The 22,918-nt window shown below is 35.9% G+C and overlaps 2 protein-coding genes across 2 annotated transcripts; one reads left to right on the top strand and one right to left on the bottom strand.

Annotated features, from left to right (window-relative positions):
* Nucleotides 1-1,524: 1,524 nt before the first annotated feature.
* ABCF5 (general control non-repressible 5) lies at nucleotides 1,525-5,336 on the bottom strand. The gene is made up of 9 exons (XM_078992183.1): nucleotides 4,387-5,336; nucleotides 3,895-4,236; nucleotides 3,665-3,805; nucleotides 3,382-3,561; nucleotides 2,779-2,934; nucleotides 2,438-2,539; nucleotides 2,086-2,214; nucleotides 1,883-1,987; nucleotides 1,525-1,760 (listed from the first exon to the last, which is right to left on the bottom strand). The coding sequence occupies exons 1-9, from the start codon at nucleotides 5,251-5,253 to the stop codon at nucleotides 1,665-1,667; spliced, it is 2,118 nt and encodes a 705-aa protein (XP_078848309.1). The 5' UTR covers nucleotides 5,254-5,336; the 3' UTR covers nucleotides 1,525-1,664.
* Nucleotides 5,337-9,444: 4,108 nt separating this feature from the next.
* Nucleotides 9,445-11,986, top strand: LOC145043499 (uncharacterized). Its single transcript, XM_078992182.1, has 4 exons — nucleotides 9,445-9,564; nucleotides 9,698-9,787; nucleotides 10,584-10,823; nucleotides 11,637-11,986. Exons 2-4 carry the CDS (start codon nucleotides 9,767-9,769, stop codon nucleotides 11,682-11,684), a joined length of 309 nt encoding a protein of 102 aa, XP_078848308.1. The 5' UTR covers nucleotides 9,445-9,564; nucleotides 9,698-9,766; the 3' UTR covers nucleotides 11,685-11,986.
* Nucleotides 11,987-22,918: the final 10,932 nt, after the last annotated feature.

The following is a 22,918-nucleotide window of genomic DNA, read 5'->3' as shown; positions in this document are numbered from 1 at the left end:
GTTCATCCTCTCTCCATCTCTTACTCTCTTTGAAGCTAGTTGAAGATATGGTGCTTAGAAGTGCTTATCCTTTAGTACTTAATTATGGTACGTACTTAAAGGTTTAATAAGTACTTCATACAAGATGAGAACTAGCATTCTTGGTGGCATTTGCGTGTTGCTAGATACATTATAGAGAAACTATTTCTTGTGTTTTTGTCATCTCAATCGACTCTCCAAAACCAAGTGGGGTCAAAGTCTTCAAATGTTATATTCTTAACATTCCTATGGTTGTCATAATTTTTCTAATATTATGTAATTGGATCCTCGGTGGTTTTGTTAAAATAGTCTTAAAATAAACTAGTTATTTTAAAATTGCTTTCGTTGCTACTTAAAATTATTTTATATAAAAGAAAAATCGTTTTTAGCTTTACAAAATTCTTCACTTTGAGGCTTAACATATTTTCCATTATATTTTAATTATTATAATAGAATGGTTTTCTAATATTTAGTTTATTGTGACCAAATATATGTCGTTACTCTTTTAATAGTCGTATAACATAAACATCGCCACATACCAATGATATAACCAAATTTAAGTCACATGAAGAGTATTTTTCTCATATCCTTTAATTTTTTCCAAGCATAAGCAATTATTTTCTCACTCTATTAACACACAAATAAGTCCCATATTTAAAGACTCGTTGTAGACTATAAAATCTTCAAGTTCCTATGGGTAAGGACTATAGGGTCAAACCTAGCAGTTTGATGTGACATATAAATTGATTATTAATTGTTAGTATAAATTGATTAGTATGGCTAACTTAGATAACTCGAGCTGGTTTTGCAGTTTGAGTTGCCTAAATTTTATACAACTTAGTACTAAATAATTATCCTTTGACCTTCCGTATATATTTCATAAAACGTATGAAGACTTTATCTACTAAAATACAGAGTTTGTTGAATGTTCAAATATGAAGATATTGGTAATACTTGCACATGATTGGCACTGAAGTACCCATGTTTATATATATCGACTGTGTTGCTTATTTTAGATTAGTATTTATGTAATATTAGTCGTCTTTGTGAGTACTTATGTCATATTACTATTGACATACTTGTGTAGAAAATCAATAGAGATTTTATAGAGTCAGTTTATTTTGAGGTGTGTATTAGTTATTCTCTGTGTTATTCAGAAATTATATTAATCAATAAGATTCATTTTCAAAGTAATTGTGTGTTCTTAATTGCGTGCAATATCTAGGACCAACAAGGACAAAATTTGAGGTGTGTATTAGTTATACTTGCATTGTATTTTTTTTTTTTTTTTGTTGTCTCATCAAGGTGTTGGTAGATTGCATCGATCTATTTAAAATGTTGGATTTAAATATAAACACTTATTATAACCATGTTTACAACTCTAATCCTAGTTTTCTTTGTCAACATTTATTCTAGAAAGAATCACCATGAACAACAGTGTAGTAAAGTAAAGACGATGCTAAAAGTATGAACACAAGTTTCATTCATAAACAGAACACCATCGACTCATAAAATTTCGCGACATATTCATTATCTTCTGTTTTCTGAATTCAGAACTAGATTAAGATCAATAATCTATTCCTCCTATATTATTATATATATCATAAACTATATGTACAAATCAATAATCAAATTTTTTAGCTTCTTCAGTTCCATCTTTTTGCATTCTTCATTCCCTTTGATTTCTGTTTCGCTTGTTGAACCGATTGCATCTTTTGCTTCTTGCGAACTTCTCTTTCCGCCTTTATAAATTTCAAAACAAAATCAAAAACCTTAAAATGTTTACTGGGTCAAGAAAGAAATACAGTTTAATTATTTAAACTTGTAACATGATCAAGATTTTTTGTTATGAATTTTATTTCACCTTTGTCATCTTGGATTTGGCTTTTGCTTTAGGGGACTTGTCTTCTATCTCAGCTTCTCTTTCTAGTGCCTTTTCTCTTGCCTCAATGTTCTTCTCAAGATAATACTGTTTATTATGTCAAATAATCACATATCAACAAGTTATACATTATTTTTCTTTATTAAATAAAAGGGGAAGAAAAAAAAAAACAGAAAAGCACTTACATCATAATCACCCATATAGTCTTGTAGATCTCCATTTTTGACTTCAAGAACTCTATTCACTATTTGTTTTATAAAGTATCGATCATGAGATACAGTAATCACAGTTCCCTCATACTCCGAAATCGCTTCCTAATAAACAAAAATAAGATAAGAGTTTACAAATTATTCCACAAGTATAAAAAAACAGTACTTGACTTTTAAATCCTAACTTTTTTAAAATTTGTCCTCATTTCTTGGTACCTTTTTTCAATTTTATATTTTCAAAACACAAAATGCTAAATAAACATTAGGAAAAAAAAAAAAAAAAAAAAAAAAAAGTAATATAAATATAAGATGTGAATGGAGAAAAAACCTCAAGCATTTCTTTGGAAGGTATATCCAAGTGATTAGTTGGCTCATCTAGCACAAGTAGTGTGGAAGGCTTCACCATGAACTTACAAAATGCAAGTCGCGCCTGAACCATAACCATGTTTATGAAATTACTTATTTGCCCATCATTATTGAAAGGGTATTTTAGACATTTAAAAGCTGGTAAAACTTTGACCACCACCACCACTTACTTATTTTCCTTTTTGTTTTAGAAATGAAAGCAGACAAAATATTGGGAAAGAAAGGGAGTAAAACTAATACTATATCAATGAATGAGGGAAAAAGACCGAATTGCCCTTTTGTTTTGGAAAAACAAATATTTACCTTTTCACCACCACTTAACAGAGAGACTTTCCTATCTAACATATCAGCCTTGAAATTACAACGTCCAAGGAGTCCCTTTATATCATCAATTTTCCAGTCTTCTGCAGCTTCTGCTACTGTATCAAGAACACTTTTTCCTAAATCAAGAGCCTCAGCCTGAAAAGTAGAATCATCAACAAATTACTACTACTATAAACTAGAACAAGGGGTTGTTTTCTTTTCTACACTGAAATGACCATTTTACCCTTGCATTCCAATAAACAAATTAACTATAACGCTATTCATCAATTAAACATGAGAGGAGTTTAGAATAAATCAAGATTAAGTTCTTAACCCACTAAGCCCATTTAGTAAAAAAAAAAAAGAAACAACCCCTTTAATCCAATAAGCTATATAATAACAATAACAATGTATAAATGGATGTTTTTTTTACACTTCATTCAGAAAGAACGACTTGATATAAAATTTAAAAAACAAGGCTTTCCCAAATAAGTTAAGTAGAGTACTACTCTTTACTCTTTACCCAAATACTTTACAAACATTTGTAATATGAGGAAATTAAGAAACTTTAAAAAAAAAAAAAAAAAAAAAAAAATGCATGACCTGATTTTGCTCAAAGTAGTTTGGAAGCACGTTGTGTTCACCAAGAATTACTTCACCACTATTGGGCTTTTGTAAGCCCATAATTAACTTAAGTAGAGTACTCTTTCCACAACCATTTGGCCCAATTATTGCAATTTTCTCACCCCTTTCGATTGATATGTTAGCTCTTTTAAAAAGAACCTGTATAACCACAAAACCATACCATATCCTTACATATTTAATTATCACAAACAAAATAAAAAATAAAAAGTTCAACCTTATTATTAATTAATTATAAAATTACCTTGTCTTCATAGCTAAATTCTAGATTCTTTATTGTCACAACAGATCTTCCACTTCTTCCACGTTCTGGAAATCTGATCTTCATTTGTTTTCTGATGAATGGCTTATCAACTTGTTCTTCCTCCTGAAGCTTCTCTAGTTTCTGAAAAAAGAATTAGAAAAATTGAGAAAAAGACCTTGTTTGGAAAAAAAACCCTCAACTTTGTCTTTTTTCCGAAAAAAACCCTCAACCTTTTCAGCAGTAGATGCACGCCCTGAATTTGCTCCAGCACTTAATCTACTAATTAAGCCTCTTGTATGCTCGATTTCCTTCTGTTGTTTTTCCCAAGCTGTAAACTGAGATTCAATCCATGATGCTTTACTAATTATATAATCAGAGTAATTTCCAATAAATGTTCTTGAAACTCCCATATCAGTCTCCACTATTTTTGTGCATAATTGATCGAGAAAAGCTCTGTCATGAGATATGATCACCATTGGAACATCTTGCTTGTTAAGATAACCTTCAAGCCACTCGATTGTGTCCAAATCAAGATGATTTGTAGGTTCATCCAGTAGTAATAGATCAGGATCCTGCAAAAAAAAAACGAGATCGATTGAATTTGTGTGTTAATTTCCTCATCGAGAAACAAAAATTAACTGAAACCGATTTACAAAAGGAGTATAATTCGTTAATTTATCATTACAAACCAAAACTTATTGAAACTGATTTATGAATCATACCTGAAGCAATATTTTCCCAAGTGACATTCTCATCTGCCAACCACTGCTATAAGATGCAACAAGCCGATCTGAATCCTCCAGTGAAAACCCAAGTTCAGGCATCAATTTGTTAATTTTTACATCGACCATATCCAAATTCACAGCCTGTGCTCTCCTCTGAAGAAGATCAAATTCATCCAAAAGCCTCCCCATTAACTCCAAATCATCAACAGAACCTTCGATTGCTTTCTGAACCTTCTCTAACCTATTTGAAATGTCCATTTCCTCCTTAAACGCATTCAAAAACTCCTCCCTCACTGTCCTCGTCATTGAAACCTCAAATTCCTGGCTCAAAAACGATATCCTCATATTGGGTTTCGCCTTCACAACGTTACCTGAATCGGGTTCTTCCATACCGGAGATAATCCTCAACTGGGTAGTTTTCCCAGCGCCATTAACACCCACTAACCCTACTTTCTCCCCTTTTTTCACCTCCCAACTCACATCTTTCAACACTGTAACACCCTTATAGCTTTTACTTATGTTCTCTAACCTAACACCAGAAGATATACTCGACGCGCCACTTCCCGATTGTTTGTTCCCTCGTCTATAATTTACCGTTTCCGAGTCCTTTGAAAACAGACTCTCTATATCGTCTTCATCTACACTAGTAATAGCACTGGTTTCGGTATCTACAGCAACGGCGGATAACCTAATTGGATGATGTTTTTGGGATATTTTTGTGGGTTTACTGGAACAACTGTTTATGGGCGTCGAAATTGGGCGAATACGCGGCCGGAAACAGGGTTTACGGAGGTCAGAAAGGGCTGTGCCGGTTAGGAAGGTGGAACGAAGATCGATACCGTGAAGTTTAGTTGTCAACTCCATTGTTGTTGCAGAGCTTCCGTGACTCTTGCCGGCAGAAGAGAGTGGAAGAACTCTATGGTGGAACTCTTGGGGTAGAATGAATATGAAGTAGTCCAAGATTATTATTTGTGACTGGTATTTGTTGGGTATTTTTTGTTAATTTCTGAACCACAAAGGGGAAATTGGAATCAAGATAATAGATGTTGTCCCAATATTGGCCATCCATTTTTATTGGGATGGAGATAGGCGAGAAGGTTTTGTACGTAGTGATTTTGGAATTTGGATATTAAATTATAGAAATGGTCCCTATAGTTTCTATGAATTTGTAGGTATAGATAGTGTTTGTTTTTTAGACGTTTTTAAATTTGTTTATGTGTGCAAACGGATAGACATTTTTTTTTTATCGTAGATTGTTTGTATGTCGTCTTATCCTTCCACATATAAAACATGTATTTCTAACATTGCAAATGTAAACATGCATGAATCATTTTTTCAACCCTAAAAAAAGAAGATGTTTTTTTCTTTCTTCCCTACATTCACCTTCAGCTTTCTTCCCTACATCCTTAGTCGTTCCATCCTTCTCCCTCCTTTTCTACAATTTCGTCAGACCACCAAAGAGTTGGACCCGACCCATGGGGGCAAGCTGGGCAACCGCGCCGGGCTCCCAAATGCCAAAGGGCCTCCATATATATTTGTTTTATTGGTTATATACTATAAGCCCATTGATTTTAAGCATATTGGACTAGTTTTTCACAGCACAAACTCTGATTAACATGTATCCAAAAGAGGGAGCGAGACGTAGACCTGGCGTCCGTGCGACTTCCAAGGCATCGTAACTATTTAACAATCAATATTCATATGGAAAATCCAAACGACGTCTTCTCAGAAGCAACGATTATCCTTCTGTTGTTTTGTAACAAAGTATGAACTCAAGAAAACAACATATTCTCAACATCAACATTTTATTCACTATGAAATAGTTGGTTTTCATCATATAAATACAAAAAAAATATCTCACTAAAATCACACTCAAACTCTCATATGATTACAAGGAATCAAAAACTACACACAAATGTCCACCAATACAATCATCTATTGATGGTTAATAAATGCATGTGCCTATTTGGTTACACACATAGCTTAATCTAAAATGTAAGAATAAATAATAAAGATACTAACTTGTTATTCATTAGTAAATAATGAATTAGCAAGAATTTAAAGGAGAATGACCATTTATACAATAAATGTTCATAGTTTGTAGGGGTGAACAAACCCGAACCAAGAAACCAGGATACCGACCAAAACCAATGAAACCGAAACCGAAAAACTAAAACCGACGGTTATGGTTTAAAATTTTAAAAACCGAAAAATTAGTCTCGATTTTGGCTTTTTCCCAGGAACCGACCCATCCAAACCGAGAAACCGACCTACATATAAAACCGACAAACGGACCCTCTTATAGTTATCACATGTGTCTCTTCTCCATTCTTCCATTACCTCCATTTAAGGTATTTTCTAAACTGAATCTGTTACGATCAATTCTTTAGATTTTAAGGCACCTGGTTGCTGGTTTGATGTTAAATTAATCTCAGCTGTTTCCAATCATATAGTTATGAAAATAGCTACTTCAAATGATAATTTTAACATTTAAAATCACTTGTCTTGTTTTTAACTTCACAATCCACTGAGAATATAATAATAAAGTAAAAAATGTTTAATGCTACTTTTATTGTTCATTTGACATACATGAGTTGTAAAGTTACTAAACATGCGTTGAATTTTGACCTTAAAGCAAATGTCTTGTTTTTAACTTCAAAATCTTTGGGAAATATAATCTTATCGTAATGAAAGTTGGATGCTGTATTTACAACATAGAGATTTCTAGAATGGAAACACTTTAAAAATTGGAAAAAACTTAAACAAACCTATGATAATATGGGTTGAACCCAAGAAACCGAAAAACCATCAAAATCAACTCCAGAACCTAAGAAACCGAACTGACCAGAAATGATCATATTGGGTTCTAAAAACTAGAAACCTATCATTTTCGGTTTGGTTCCAAAACCTATGCATAACCGTAATACTTTTAATGGTGGTATTAATACTGTAATTAAACAAACTTGAAGAAAAAGTTAATCTCTAGGGTTTGTGCGCTATATAAGGCAGAGAAACCCCTTGGGAGACAATTCTAAGGCATACCTAATTTCTTTATCCACCCTCTCACCTCTTTTTTTAAAGGTGCAACCCTTAGGATGTGTTTGATTGTGGAAAAATTTCTAGTTTTTCAGGAAAAGTTTCCAAGAAAAATGTAAATTTGGAATACGTGTTTGGTTCGTTTAGTTTTCCAAAGTTTTCTAAGAATTGAAAATTTTTAGTCTTCCAAATTGTATGTAAATTAGAAAAACGAGTTTTACAGTTTTCCAAAGTTCTAAAATTGAAAATGAGAACTCTACCGCTTCCAACCAAACATGTTTTTTTAAATTTTCATTGAAAACTGAAAATGAAAACTCAACTCTATTTTCTGAAAACATTTTCTTAGAAAATGGAAACAATTTTCTACAACCAAACGCACCATTAGGTTGCATTTAGTTACGAAAAAACAGTTTTCATCCGTTTTTCGTTTTTCCTTTTCAGTTTTCTTTTCCCGTTTTTATTTTTCATTGGAAAATTTAAAAAACACGTTTAGTTAAAACTTATTCATTTTTCATTTTCAGCTTTAGAAAATGAGAAAATGTGTTTAGATGTGTATTTTTCTATCGGTTTTCATTTTTAGAAAACGGTAGTAGTGGTAGGGTGGGGGTGGGGCGATGACGGTAGCGGGTCGACGGCTGTAGTGGTGATGATAGGCGGTGGTGGTGGCGGAAATTGTGGTAGTGATGGTGATGATAGATCGATGATTATGGTAGTGGTGTTGGGTGAGAATGTGTGTTTATGTTTGTGGGTGTGTGTGTGTGTGTTTGTGGGTGTGTGTGTATGTGTTTGTGGGGGTGTGTGTGTGTGTGTTTATGGGGGTAGGGGTAGGTGTAGGTTGTGTGTGTGTGTGTGTTTGTGGAGGTAGGGGTGGGGAAGTGTGTATGTGTTTGTGGGTATGGGTGTGGGTGTGTGTGTATGTGTGGGTGGGTGGTGGTGGGCTTAGGATTGGATGGGTGTAGGTAGGTAGGGGTGTGGTGGGTTGGGGTGTTAAGGTGAGGGTAGGTAGAGGTGGATGGGGTATGGGTGAGTGTGTATTTATATTTTTGGAAAAATTTTGGAATTAGAGGAAAAAACAATGATTATCAGTTTTCCAAAAAATTTCAATTTCTTTGTAACTTTAGAAAAAGGAAAATTTTCATTTTCCGTGAAAAAATTTAAAAAATAAACGAACTAAACGCGTTTTCAAAATTTTCATTTTTCTTGAAATTTTTTTCCGAAAAATGACCAATTTTTTTGCAACTAAACGCAACCTTAGGGTTTCAACTTTGTTTGGTAATATCTTTCTTGATTGCTTTTGGGGTGGGAGTGCAATAGAAAGACTCTATTTTGGGTTTCACCTTGCTAGCTTTTTTGTTGGATTTTGTAAAATTTCCGCGCGCTGTTATAAGAAAACTCATTAGGTCACCTTATCTTTACAAAACCTAAGAAAAAAGTTAGACTATTCATACCCATTAAACTAACTGGTATCATACATTTTTTTTACCAATAGTATGCCTATGTAACACTTTTACCGGTGGTGACCACCCCCTTCCTTTTGTTTTACCCGCAATAATGTGCCGGATACGGAAGTTCACCCATTGCAAAACTTAAATATGTGTGAGTTTTTTGTGGTTTTTACACGCGGTAAACAAAAAGCCCAAATCCTTCCCAATTTTAAAAGTTGCAAAATTGGTAAAAAAATCTAGCTGGCCATTGGTGAAAACGGTATGATACCGTTTACCCTTACAAAACTTTAAAAAACCACTGGTATTAATGAAATGTAATAGGCTAATAGCAATGAAATGTAATAGTTATCTAATGAAAGATCTTCCAGACATATTATAAGAGTTACACCATCATTGACTTGCACATTTTAAGAAGGGTGCAGCATGGAAACGTGGTTCGAGAAAGTGGGCATCGGAGACCCAGGAAAGCAGATCACGGGAAGCCAGTGAAACCTCGATTGGCTCAGTGTTCGAAGCGCGTGAGGCACCAATGGCAACCATCGTAATTAAACATCTCTAACGTGTCCAAAGTCTCAATGAATCAACTATAAATAACACAACGATAAACTGACTAACGAAGGTATTCTGAATTGATTGTTGTAAAGCTACACACACAACTCTGTTCATTTCGCTTTATTGAAGCTGTCGTCTTGCTGTAAGTTCATCTTTCTCTCTCTCCATCTTCTCCTTTCTCTCTCACACAGAACACAATGATATCTACCAATCTTTATTATTTGCTGAATTTGTGTGTTTGTGCTTGAGACACCTTGTGGATTGTTTTCTTGTAGTTTTTAGCATAATCAACAAGTGAGTTCAGATCGATCTGTTTGGTGTACGTTTGATAAGATCTGATTGACATGGAAAATCGCAAGGGCGAGGTATGCTTATCTCTTTCTCTATCACTGTTCACGTTCTCCCTGGCTTCTTGTTACTTCTATATGAGAATATAGCGGTAGATTACTCAATTTAAGTTGATTTTTCTGTAATTCTTCTTTGTTTCGTTTGTAGAAAGTTGAGAAAATGATGTTGTTTGAACATCGATAGTGTTTGATCTTTCAATTTCGTTTGTTTAGCTGAACAAGTAGCTCCTATCTCTGTTCAAAAGTAAGGATATGAAATTTAGGTTTTGAGGCGTTTGCATTTGATATGACTGGTAAAATTCCATCGTAAAACGATAATTAGGTCAAAAATTTTAGGCGTTAGTAGGGCAGGGATGGGGGCTGTTTTGAGCATACTGGCTCCCACGCTTGTTATGATTCGCGACTTCGCGTTTCCTTATCCATAATTGGGGGTGGCAACTTTAGACTGTTTATGAACTATAGATTCTGTTTGAACAATCAAATCATAATGATATTCATCTTTGACTTAAGGAAAGATATGATCATGACACCCACTAACAAAATTTTGTTTCGATCAAACTGTTTTCTCAACAGTACAATATACAATTTCCATAAGATCCAAATTTTGCTAACTTTTTTAGTTTTTTATACACGACACTCTTTAAAAGATTCATAATCTGGAAAAAGATAACTCCATTTGTCCATTAATGCCCTTTCTTGTCTGTGAAAAAGACATAAATGCCCTTTCACATCTTCACAATAAACAAAGCAATGAAAGTAGGATGCTATTTCTTGCATCCAATACATAAAAAAATATTGTTTAAAAATGGCGTAGAAAAATGCACCATGGATGTCGGTCCCACAATTTGGGGATTGGGACCAAAAGGGCCCTCTCCCAGACTACTCAATGGATTTCTCAAAGATAAGAGAGATGAGGAAACAAAACAAGAGAGATATATCAAGGGCTAGTATTGGTAATGAAGAAGAATTTGTTTCCTCCAACACTGCAAAACTTAATACAGCGAATAACAGTGCTCCCCACCATAGTTATGATGAGGATCACCACTCTCCAACTGTAAGCACACCTTCTCTTTCATATTTGAGTTCTTATTTTGGAGAATTTTAGTAACTGCATGAAATTATTCAATTACTTTGTGTTAGTTGCATAAATTGGTAAAAGAATGAAGTTATTGAATAAATTTGTAGAAAGGGTATTTATGTCTTTTCCATATACAAGAGATTATGTTCTTGTTTTGGGTGTGACTTAGTACCCTAGGTAACAAGGAATATGCTGAGGGCATGTGCAACCATGTTCTCACATTATAATTATAATACATAGTTGGCATGGAATGTTTTTTTAATTTTTTTAATGCAATTTTGCAAGTGCATACTTTTTATTCCCTGATTAACCCTAATCATTGATGAAAAGATTTTTCTCTCCCCAATGATCAAATCAAGCATTTATTTTTCTATTGCCTTTTCATTATTAGTGCAAAAGAAGAACTAACGTATTGATTTTTTTTTTTTTTTTTTTTTTAAATTGAGCTGTGAAACCTAATGGATAGTGTGCGTTTTTAATTTTAAAATTCGATCTTATTTTCTAAAAGCACAAAATTGTGATGCTTTGATATGGTATACAGTTCAATTAAATATGTATGATTTCTTTTAAACAAATATCTAAAATATCTTCTTACCAAAGCAAATTATTAGAATTTTTATTATGTTACAGAATTACTTTTTTGTAGTATTTTTTTTTTAAAGAATGGTGTTTTGTGAAAAAAAAAATTGTTACCTGTGTTTATGAAATTAACCCTTTTAGTAATTTGGTGTTTAAATATTATTTGTTTGGCTTATTTTGAATTAATAATGATTGTATTTGTGGGTTTAGGTGAGGAGAAGCATTTTGAGCTACTTCAATTGCTGTGTAAAAGCTTGATGGAACTTGACCTGAAAAAGAAAAGAAAAAAAAAAAAAACTTTTTTTCTGCTTTTGTAGTCGAAGAAGCGTTTAGCTGCTATGTTGTTTGTTCATTCTTTTTGCTTTGTTTTTCAGTCAACTTGTTAATGAAACGAATGCGATTTGTGAATTTGTGATCATGGTGGGTGATGCGTGCGTAAGTGGCACAAGTAACTAGAAATGTGTAATTTTGATTTGACTGATTTAGGCTGTAAAATGTCGATCAGAAGGATTCATTATAACACTTTCACAAAACAAATGGTGACTTGATTTTGTATGAAATTAATGTTTTTTTGGGCCTCTTACAAAAGAAGACTTATAAAAAAGATGTTATTGCTCTTAGAAGAAGATTCTAATGACTAAAATTGAAAGTGTCGAACTAATTGTTAAAATTATTATGTGGATCGTGGATGGGGAAAAGAATGTAACATTAGGTAGGTGGAAGGGAATAACGATAAATTCATAAAAACTGGGACTTGCTTGTAAAACAACAAAGCCCAATGGTTGGGGTTCGGTTGGTAATGAATCAAGTTGGGTTGACTTCGGCTTTACTGTTTAATAAATAGAACAAAGTGAAACATAAGGCTTTAATTAAAACAAAAGGACAAATAAGTAATTGTTAATTTAAATTAGATTACAGTAAAAATTGATATTTCCATTTAATAAATTGATTTGTCCACTTGAAATGTATGTTTTACTAATTTGTATGATAGCTGCAAAGATGTTATACCTTATATGAATTGAACAAATTATTAAGTGTAAATATCATTTTCCATTCATCCTAAAATGATCATCAGATTTCTTCAATTTTCACAAATCATCTAGATTTTTTCCAATCAACCCTCAATGAAACACCATCCAATGCTAACCAATCACACTTTCATCAACATCATTCAATTCAATAGTCAACAACATAAATTTGATTTTGGTGATTTCAATCGAACCTTCAAACTCTATTTTAATATTATTATATCTTCAACATCTTCAATTAATTACACTTCAATGTTATTAGATATTCATCATCAATAATCATCAACATATCCACTTCATATTAGTTATTCAACATCAATCATCAAGTAAAATTTGATAGAATTTTACACTAATCTACTAATTTGTAAGGTTTAAATAGTCAAACTAAGTTTTTTTTTACCACATTTGTAGAGCTAACTTGTATGTAGTCTAACTATTTGATGAAATACATAAACTAAATTACCATATATATATTCACATCTGAATATATCTTCACACCTGAATAAATATATGATTAAGGAAACACAAAACAAATATGTATGTTTGTATGTTATTCGTATATGAATAACATATATAAATTATATTCATTTGTAAATACACTTTCAATATTCACATGAACAATATACTTTGTAATATTCACATGTGAATATATTGTGTACTATTCATAAGTGAATATATCATCTAATATTTACAAGTGAAAATATTGTTTGGCAAAAGTAATTGTTAGCTGGAAGTGGGTAGCAGGTAGTTAGCAACTGGTAGCACGTAGCACGTAGCAGGTAGCTGGTAGCTGGAAGTTGTAGCTTTTATTTGTTATATGAGTGTTTGGAAAAAGTAGCTGAAAGCTTTACATAAAATGACAGCTGTTTAAAAATAAATAAATATATAAATATATTTTTAAGGATAATTATGGAAATTGTGTAACATCCAAAAATATGGTCCCAAAACTTTTCGTTTTAATATAAGATAAAATAGTAATTTTTCTATATTATCCAAACATTCGAATTAAACCAGTGTAACAATTTTCAGAATTCAGAGTATACCATCATAACTAAATCTCAATGGTGTGTGCAATGCAATCATCCCGAGCTCGTCCCTCTGGAACCAGAAGTACCTGAAACATAAACTGAAATTGTAAGCACAAAGCTTAGTGAGTTCCCCCAAATATCACATATCAATCATACAATAAACAAATAGTGGGCCCCGCCTGTCATCGGGCCCCTCTCGGCTTCGTACCTCGTCAGACATCAAGCTGAGCTCCTTAAAACGGGCCCCACCCAATATACAATAACATATATCAAATAAACACATACACATGCAATAATCACAAATATACATAGCATACGAATATCCATCGGGCCCCACTCGGCATCGGGCCTTGACCCGGAAAAACATATAAACACAACACATGCAAGAGTCATGGAGACAACTATCATACTAACAACATATCGTAAACATGGGTCGGCCTTGGTGCCTTTGACTCACTAAACCCGGTAAGGAAACTCACCTCGAATGCTGAAAGATAACTGGATAAATCCTCGACCTCGGAAACAACTCTACTCAATCCCTAAAAAACAATCCCTTAGATACCAATCAATATTTCAAAATCTCTTAAGGTCAAACTTGGTCAAAGTCAAAATCAAAGTCAACGCTCCGAGTTGACTAAACTCGTTCAGTTATCCTTCAACTCGCCAAGTTTCCATGAATCACAGAATCGTGATATTTCGAATCAACTTGTCAAGTTTCCCTATTAACTCGCCGAGTTCCTTCTTTTTCAACAGAATCGGGATAATCCTAAACCAACTCGTCGAGTTCCCTAATGGACTCGTCGAGTTTATCAGTCTGCCAACCAACTTAATGCATTAAGCCACTATTCTTCAAACCGAGGCCTTATATTCCATATCTAGATTGATATTACATCTAGAAGGGTAAAGTTTCCAACTTTACCGATGTAGAACCACCCTAAAGGCATTAAGTTCAAACCCTAATCCAAAAAGGCTTATGACTTAATCCAAAGGCCATCATATCTTCATGATAAAGCTTATGAACACAGATCTGGACCTTAAAGGATAAAAGGCCACGTAAAGTCCTCAACTTTACTCACATAAATGGCCAAATAAAGCTTCAGAGGACAAAACAAGGGCTTAGAAGATGCATGGAGCTCTTAGGGCAATAAAGTTGGCACCTTTATGCGATGAAAGCTCCTGAAGACCCTGGATCTAAAAGGGGTTGTCTATATGGGACGTCCAACTCCCAAAGACCACTTCACTTGGACAAAAACAAGCAAAAGAACACTAAGATGAAGATCTAAGCAACAAAAAAGAAAGGTTGAGACTTTTTACCAGAAAGATGTCGAAAATGAAGCAAAGATTCTGGATCTAGCAGCTCCTTCTTGTATCTCTAAGCTTCTTCTTTCTTCCAATAGCTTCAAACACACACAACACACTCAAGAATGGCTCAAAATCTCTCAAAGATGCTTTAGGGTTTAGGACAACAAAGGCTGAAAATGAGGCCAACTTATGGAGCTTAAGTTGTTTAAATAGGATGCAAAACCCCGAAATTAGGGTTTTATTTATTCCAGGCAACTCGTCGAGTTGAGGCATTCCAACTCGCTGAGTTGGCCACTTAAAACACGCAGTCTAAATATTTCTACACGATGAGTCGGGGCAACCAAATCATCGAGTAGCTCTATAAAATTGAACAATTTAGGAGTTGAAATACATAGCAGGAACCAGGCATTACAATTCTCCCCCACTTGTCTCAGACTTCTTCCTCGAAGTCCGCCTCCTCGAATAATTCTGGATAATGCTCCCTCATTTCCTCCTCGAGCTCCTAAGTCCACTCCGACCCCTTGCGGTGCTACCACTGCACCTTTACAAGCTCCACCACCTTGTTCCTCGAGGTTTTCGTCTTTCGATCTAATATTGCCACCGGCCTCTCGACATAGTTCAGGCGGTCATCGACCTAAATATACTCCAAGTGTACAACTACAAAATCATCCATCACATACTTTCGTAGCTAAGAGACATGGAAAGTGCTATGAATTTGAGTGAGCTCAGCTGGAAGATCCAAACGATACGCGACTTGGCCCACCCGATCCAAAACCCTGAACGGACAGATGTACCTGGGGCCCAATTTGCCCCGCTTCCTAAACTCGATGACACCTTTCCAAGGTGACACCTTAAGGAGAACCATATCTCTCACCTAGAACTCCAAATCTGACTGATGCTTGTCAGCATAGCTCTTCTGCCGACTCTGAGCTGTCTGGAGTCTGCTCTGAACCTGCTGAATCATCTCAGTAGTCTTGAGTACCACCTCGGTACTCCCCATGAGTCGCTAACCGATCTCTCCCCAACAAATCGGGGTCCTACATTTCCTCCCTGTTAACGTATCCCTCATGGAGAACGTAAAAAAAAGGAGAAGTCAAACTAATGTCGGGATTGGACTGCTCAGAACCCAGTCTAAATCAAAGTTCGGGCCTTTACCAACGCGAATATCAGTCGCGCCTTAATCCCTTCTCCAGGAAGTTATATCTCGGAAAACGTGGGACCAATCAGAGAGTTTCACTTGCCCATTAGATGATAGCCACGATCTTCATAACAATTAAAAGATCTCCTTCTAGCTAATGAGGGAATAAGGCAAAATACGTGACGGAGGACCCTCCACTATGGGTCCGCCACGTCACTCCTCACGAAGGAGGCCTCAACAGAATCAGTTGAGGAACGTGCTTCTCGGACAGGTATAAAATGATCCTTCTTCCTCACGGAGAAGGGGACACAATTCTCTTTTTCCTGTAACCTACTATAATCTCTCTCAGATCCCATACTAACTTGATTGTCGGAGCTTCATCCCAAGAACTCCTCCCGGACATCGACTAACGGTCATTTCTCTCTTTTGCACTATGATATTAGAGAATAAACCGACATGAATCTCACCTACAATCCTAACTTAACCATCTCCAACATATCACAACACTCCCGTAGAGCATCTAAAGAGGAGGTCGATCAATGCTAGCATGATAACTGTTGTTATACAAAAATTCCGCTAACGGAAGATACATATACGAACTCCCACCAAATCTAATACACATGCACGCATTGTATCCTCAAGAGTCTGAATCGTCCGCTCACTCTGCCCATCAGTTTGTAGGTGGAAATTTGTACTAAAGTGGAGACGAGTACTCATCTCGTCATGGAATCGCTTCCAAAATCTGGAAGTAAAGCGAACATCTTGGTCTGAAACCACTGATACCGACACTGCATGATGGCTGGAGTTGGGGGCGGTTGTTTTCCCCCTCAACGCTAACTCTACATCAGAGAGGTAGTATCTCGACACGGAGTGACAGTTTCCATGATTTTTGACCGAGATGTATGGTTTACTTCTAGATTCTGGAAGAAATTTCATGACGAGTTGGGTACTCGTCTGCATTTTAGCATGGATTTTCACCCCCAAACGGTGTCAGAGTGAGAGGACCATCCAGACCTTGGAGGAAATGTTGCGGGCATGCGTATTAGACTTTGGTGGTAGTTAAGATACCTATCTTCCCTTGGCAGATTTTTCTTACAATAATAGCTACCACGTGAGCATTGACCGTCCTCCCTTCGAGATGTTATATGGGAGGAAGTGCAGAACTCCGATATGTTGTGGTAAGGTTGGACGAAGGGTCATGGGGAGTAACGAAGTAGTACTCAAGACGACAAAGAGGATCCATCAGGTCCGGAGTAGACTCCATACGGCCCAAAGTCAGCAGAAGAGCTATGCCGACAAACGACGATCAGACCTGGAGTTTCAGATAGATGATATGGTCCTCCTGAAGGTGTCCCCTTGGAAAGATGTCATCCAATTCAGGAAGCAAGGCAAGTTGGGCCCCAAATATATTGGACCGTTTAGGGTATTGGCTTGGGTGGGCCAGTTTGCATATCAACTGGATCTGCCAGCCGAGCATAGTCAGATCCTCAACACCTTTCATGTCTCCCATCTACGAATGTGCTTGGTAGATGACTCCGTAGTGGTGCCTCCAGAGGATATTCAGGTGGATGACAGCCTGAACTACATCGAACGACTGGTAGCCATCCTCGATCAGAAGACAAAGCATATGAGAAACAAGAGGGTAGAGTTGGTGAAGGTACAATGGCAGAACTGATGGGTTTTGAGCACTATAACACTCATATGGAGTACATACAACCCTAGATGCTTTGGATCTAAGTTTTATTTAATTATACATGAAACATTGTTTTTCAAAGCATGGAGCCTAACTAGCATAAAAATGTGATATATGAAGCATAAAAACTAGTTAGAAGATTACCTTTTGTTGTATCTTGTTCAACTTCCCGTAGCATACAAACTTCGTTTACCCCAAGAACTTAGCAACATTCATCTTGTCTTCCACGTGTCGAACCTTAAAAATTGTTTATCCGACGAAACCCTTATGATCCCTCTCAATGAAATCGAGATCAACGAGAACCTAAATTTTATGGAAGAACCAGTTGAAATCATGGATCGGGAAGTCAAACAAACAAAACAAAGTCACATACCGATAATGAAGGTCCACCGGAATGCCAATAGGGAACCTGAATTCACCTGGGAGCGAAAAGATTCAATGCAACAGAAGTACCCTCATCTTTTTCCGAGTCCTTAATTTGTATTCTATGTTAGAATTTTGGGATGAAATTTCCTCTATCAGGGGGATGATGTAACAACCTCAACATTTTTCCGTTAACGTTAGCCCGATTTCATTAAATATATTTTGAATTTTATTTTGTTCCGTCAAATTTTTATATTTTGGAAAATCATTAATTTATGTAATTAAATTTTATATATAGGTGTCGGAACCAAAATCGCGCGAGAACTCGAGTTTTTTTCTTCGAAAATCAGTAAAATCCGGTCTGATTGGTGTTCACGGCCGTGAACCCGATCACGGCTGTAAACCATTCACGGTCGGGACCCACCACCGACAGAAAATCTAGCCTATATATATATATATATATATATATATATATATATATATATGTGTGTGTGTGTGTGTGTGTGTGTGTTCCTACAATCATTTCTACAAGGTTGGAAGAAAACACTACTTTCTCTCTCAAAAACCACCAACCGAAAACTCAAGATTTCCTCATTTTCTCCAGAAAATTATCAAAAAAATCACCTTTGAGTGCTGTTGTGGAGCCTCTAAAATGCGTTTTTCACCGAATCAGCACACCTCTGTTGAAGGGTGTACGACCATGAACCCTTCAAATCTTCAAGGGCCAAAAATCGTTCACAGCCGCAAACCAATTAAGGACTGTGAACCCTTCAAATCCTCACCAAGAACTGCTCACGGCTGTGAACCGTGTACGGCTGTGAACTCTTTTCAACAGTGAACACTTTCCGATAGTGAGCACTTGGAAACCAAAAAAAAGCCCTCCATTCACTTCCACAATCTCGGTAACATTCTTTAACCAAAAGCAAGTGTTTTCCAACACTACAATTAATGGTTTCACTCATAATGTGCGTATATGTGTTTAATTATTATTAGGATTCCGTTAATTCCGCGTACAACAATTTGAGGGTCTTCATTTCCATTCTAGTTGTCCGGCACCTTCGCGCAACCAACAGTGAGTTCATACCCATATGCTTTTACTAGTTTTAACATTTTCAGGGGGGATACAAGCCAAACACAAATGATTTTGTGAACTTATACAAAATAATTTCAATAGGTTTAAAACTTATGCAATTGATATAATCAAAAGATTTCCATATTTTATAAAATATTTAGATATTTTATCCCTTTCATAACATGCTGAGCATAAGGGATGTTTTTAACGTACAACCATAATTGCATAATTTTCAGATCAATACTTGAATCAAGTACATCACATACCTGCAAACTATAATAGGTATAGTTTGGGATTTCAATACATACAATTTTACAAATTCAGAGCTTATACATTACTACTTTCAAATTTCAAGAGTACAATGCTAAATAATTATTTAAGTATAATTATTACTACTCTACAAAGTATACAAATGGATTCAAATACAAGGGAAAGATACAAAACTACACGTAAACTAGTTAATACAGGATTGTGAAACATGTCTTCAATTGTACCCTTCGGGGTACAGAATAAATCCTATCATTTAGTGTAACCAGAGTCTCCTGGAGGGAGAGCTTGAGATTTGTGAATATATCTATTCGATACTAATAATCCCATGCCTAAACTGCTAGCCATAGTTAGGCAGGCATGCTTGGGGTGACAAATATCATACCGTCCGACGCTTGAAGAAGGTCGCAGAGGTCATCAGTCATATCAAGCATGGTTATATGAATCACAATAATATAAACTAACCTATGTTTACGAGATTTCATTCTTTATTAGTTTTATTTTAACTAATATAACTACTATACATTACACTGGAGGATTCCAGGGGATATAATACGTGGTTTTATTTTAAGCAATGAAACTACTATACATATTGGCCGTAACCAAGGTTTTCAAGCAGAACATTCTATACATTACTGGTGATTAATAGGGTTTTCATACAAAGGGTTTTCATTCAAAACAACGATATACAATACAACTGGTGGTAACTAGGCATACGAACTAATACATTATATACTACTACAGAACACAGTAACAAACATATATGTTAGAAAATATTGGATTTTCTTCGGAAGCATACAAACATTTTTATAGATTCTATGACAGGTTTTCATTACAAAAAAAACATACTTATGAACTCACCAGCTTAATGTTGATACTCTTTTAAAATCGCTTGTATTCTCAGGAAATCAGTAGACAGGTACTCCCGCATGCTTTTGAGAAGACGGAGCATATAGAGTCACGTCTTTTATATTTTGTTATACTTTTGATGTATACAAACTATGTTTCAAACATATGTAAATATCAATATTTCAATTTAATGGTTGTGTTTACTTTTATTACTATGATGCAATTGTTGTGATACTATACATGACGTTCTCCACCCCCGAACGTTTCCGCCGCTTCGGTTTGGGGGTGTGACAGATACCTTCTTCACTACGAGGAGTCTCTCTTCTACTCGATGTCTTATGAATTGATATTTTCTGTTGATGTACCTGGAGCTACCATGATCCATTGGTTCCTTAGTTAAAGCGACCGCACCCTCGTTGTCACAGAAAATCTCCATATGCTCCTTTACAACTGGTACAACTCTGAGGTCTCCAATGAAGTTCTTTAGCCATATTGCCTCCTTCTACGTTTCACTTACTACTATGTACTCTAATTCACACGTTGAATCAACTACAATATCCTATTTGAAACCTTTCCATGTTAATGCTCCTCCATTTAGGGTAAATACCCATCCCGACTGAGAGCGGAAATTATCTCTGTCTGTCTGAAAGCTGGCATCACTATACCTTGTCACTCCCAAGTCATCACTCCCACCGAGGGTAAGGACCCAGTCTTTAATCCTCCACATGTACTTAAGAATGTTCTTTACTGCTATCTAGTGAGTTCTACCAAGATTCCCTTGATATCGACTAACCATGCTCAAAGAAAAAGTAACATCAGGGCGAGTACATGTCATAGCATACATGATCGAGCCAACAGCATAAACATATGGTACTCGACTCATTTATGCTATTTCGACATTAGTACTCGGACTCTGAGTCTTACTCAGTTTGATATTGCTCTGGATAGGCAATTCTCCTTTCCTGGAATTCTCCATGTTGAAATGTTCCAACACTTTGCCCAAGTAGGTACTTTGACTAAGTCCTATTAGTCTTTTACTCATATTTCTCAATATCCTTATCCCCAGAATGTAAGCAGCTTCTTCGAGGTCCTTCGTAGCGAAACACTTACCAAGCCATGACTTAACCTCCTGCAAGGTTGGAGCGTCGTTTCCTATGAGAAGTATGCCATCCACATACAACACCAGAAAACTAACTATACTCCTACTAGCTTTGACATATACGCATTACTCATCCTTGCCTCTCAAAAAACCAAACTCTTTGATCTTCTAATCAAAACAAAGATTCCATCTGTGAGACGCTTGCTTTAGTCCATAAATGGACTTCTCAAGCTTACACACTCTATTAGGGTACTTCGCATCTACAAAACCCTCTGGCTGACTCATGTAAACATCCTCATCCAACTTCCCATTAAGGAAAGTGGTTTTGACATCCATCTGCCATATTTCATAATCATGAAACGCAACTATGTCTAGCATAACCCTTATAGAATTAATTTTTGCAACTGGTGAGAAGGTCTCGTCATAGTCAACTCTAGGAGTTTGACTAAAGCCCTTCGCAACCAATCTTGCCTTATATATGTGTACTTTCCCATCCATATCGGTCTTCTTCTTAACGATCCATTTGCACCCAACCATCTTACGACCTGGTACATTGCCAACCAAGTTCCAAACTCGATTGTCATACATGGACTGAATCTCGCTGTCCATCGCTTCTTTCCACTTTGTAGACTCTTAGCCTGCCATGGCTTCCTTGTAGTTATTAGGTTCATCCAAATTTATCAATGTACTATCACTGATAAACATATCACCTTCGATTGTTATATGAAAACCATATAACACAGGTGGAACGCTAACTCTACTGGAATGTCTTAGAGGTAAGGACTCATCAACTGGTTCAACAGGAGTCTCATCCTCAGGTAGAGTGCTAGTGTTAGAGGTTCCTTCATCGCTTAATTCTTGAAGCTCTTCAAGGTCAATTTTCCTCACACTATCCTCTTGGCATATGGGCTCTCTTTCACGAAATACACCCCTTCACGCTACAAAGATCACATTCTTACTAGGTCTATAGAACAAATATCTAAAGGATTTCTATGGGTAGCCGATGAAGATACAACGCTCACTATGAGGTTTGAGCTTGTCGTGAGTCTCTCGTCTAACGAAAGAGTCGCAACCCCAAACCTTGATATGTGCTAATGAAGGAATCTTCCCTGTCTGTATTTCGTGAGGTGTTTTGGTAACCTTCTTAGTTGGGACTAGATTAAGGATATGGGCGGTAGTCTCTAAGGCATACCTCCAAAATGAGATAGGTAACGAAGCTCGACTCAAGATGGACGAACCATGTCCAACAAGGTTCGATTGTGCCTCTCGTCCACACCATTAAGTTGTGGTGTCCTAGGTGGTGTCAACTGTGAAACAATTCCACATTCTTTAAGATAGTCATGGAACTCAATACTAAGATACTCACCACCTCGATCGGATCAAAGCATCTTTATCTTCCTACCCAATTGATTCTCTACTTCTTGATTAAACTCTTTGAACTTTTCAAAGGTTTCTGAATTGTGCTTGATTAAGTAGATATATCCATATATGCTATAATCTTCGGTAAAGGTTACATAGAAGCGGTTAGCATCCCTTGTGGTAGATCTGAAGGGTCCACACACATCGGTGTGTATGAGATCCAAAAAACCCTTACCTCTTTCACAAGTACCAGTAAAAGGTGACTTGGTCATCTTTCCAAGCAAATAAGATTCG

This window comes from Lactuca saligna, chromosome 4 (assembly GCF_052625555.1).
Source record: "Lactuca saligna cultivar CGN05327 chromosome 4, ASM5262555v1, whole genome shotgun sequence".
Lineage (NCBI taxonomy): Eukaryota > Viridiplantae > Streptophyta > Magnoliopsida > Asterales > Asteraceae > Lactuca > Lactuca saligna.
The sequence above is the reverse complement of the archived record's forward strand: the minus strand, read 5'-3'. Positions and strand labels throughout refer to the sequence as shown.

Coding starts and splice junctions, on each gene's coding strand:
- ABCF5 (XM_078992183.1), bottom strand. CDS start 5,253: ATGGAGTTGACAACTAAACTTCACGGTATCGATCTTCGTTCCACCTTC. Junction 4,237..4,386: donor TTGGGAAAATATTGCTTCAG/GTATGATTCATA, acceptor TTTTTTTTGCAG/GATCCTGATCTATTACTACT. Junction 3,562..3,664: donor AATTTAGCTATGAAGACAAG/GTAATTTTATAA, acceptor GTGGTTATACAG/GTTCTTTTTAAAAGAGCTAA.
- LOC145043499 (XM_078992182.1), top strand. CDS start 9,767: ATGGAAAATCGCAAGGGCGAG. Junction 9,788..10,583: donor TGGAAAATCGCAAGGGCGAG/GTATGCTTATCT, acceptor AAAATGGCGTAG/AAAAATGCACCATGGATGTC. Junction 10,824..11,636: donor AGGATCACCACTCTCCAACT/GTAAGCACACCT, acceptor TTGTGGGTTTAG/GTGAGGAGAAGCATTTTGAG.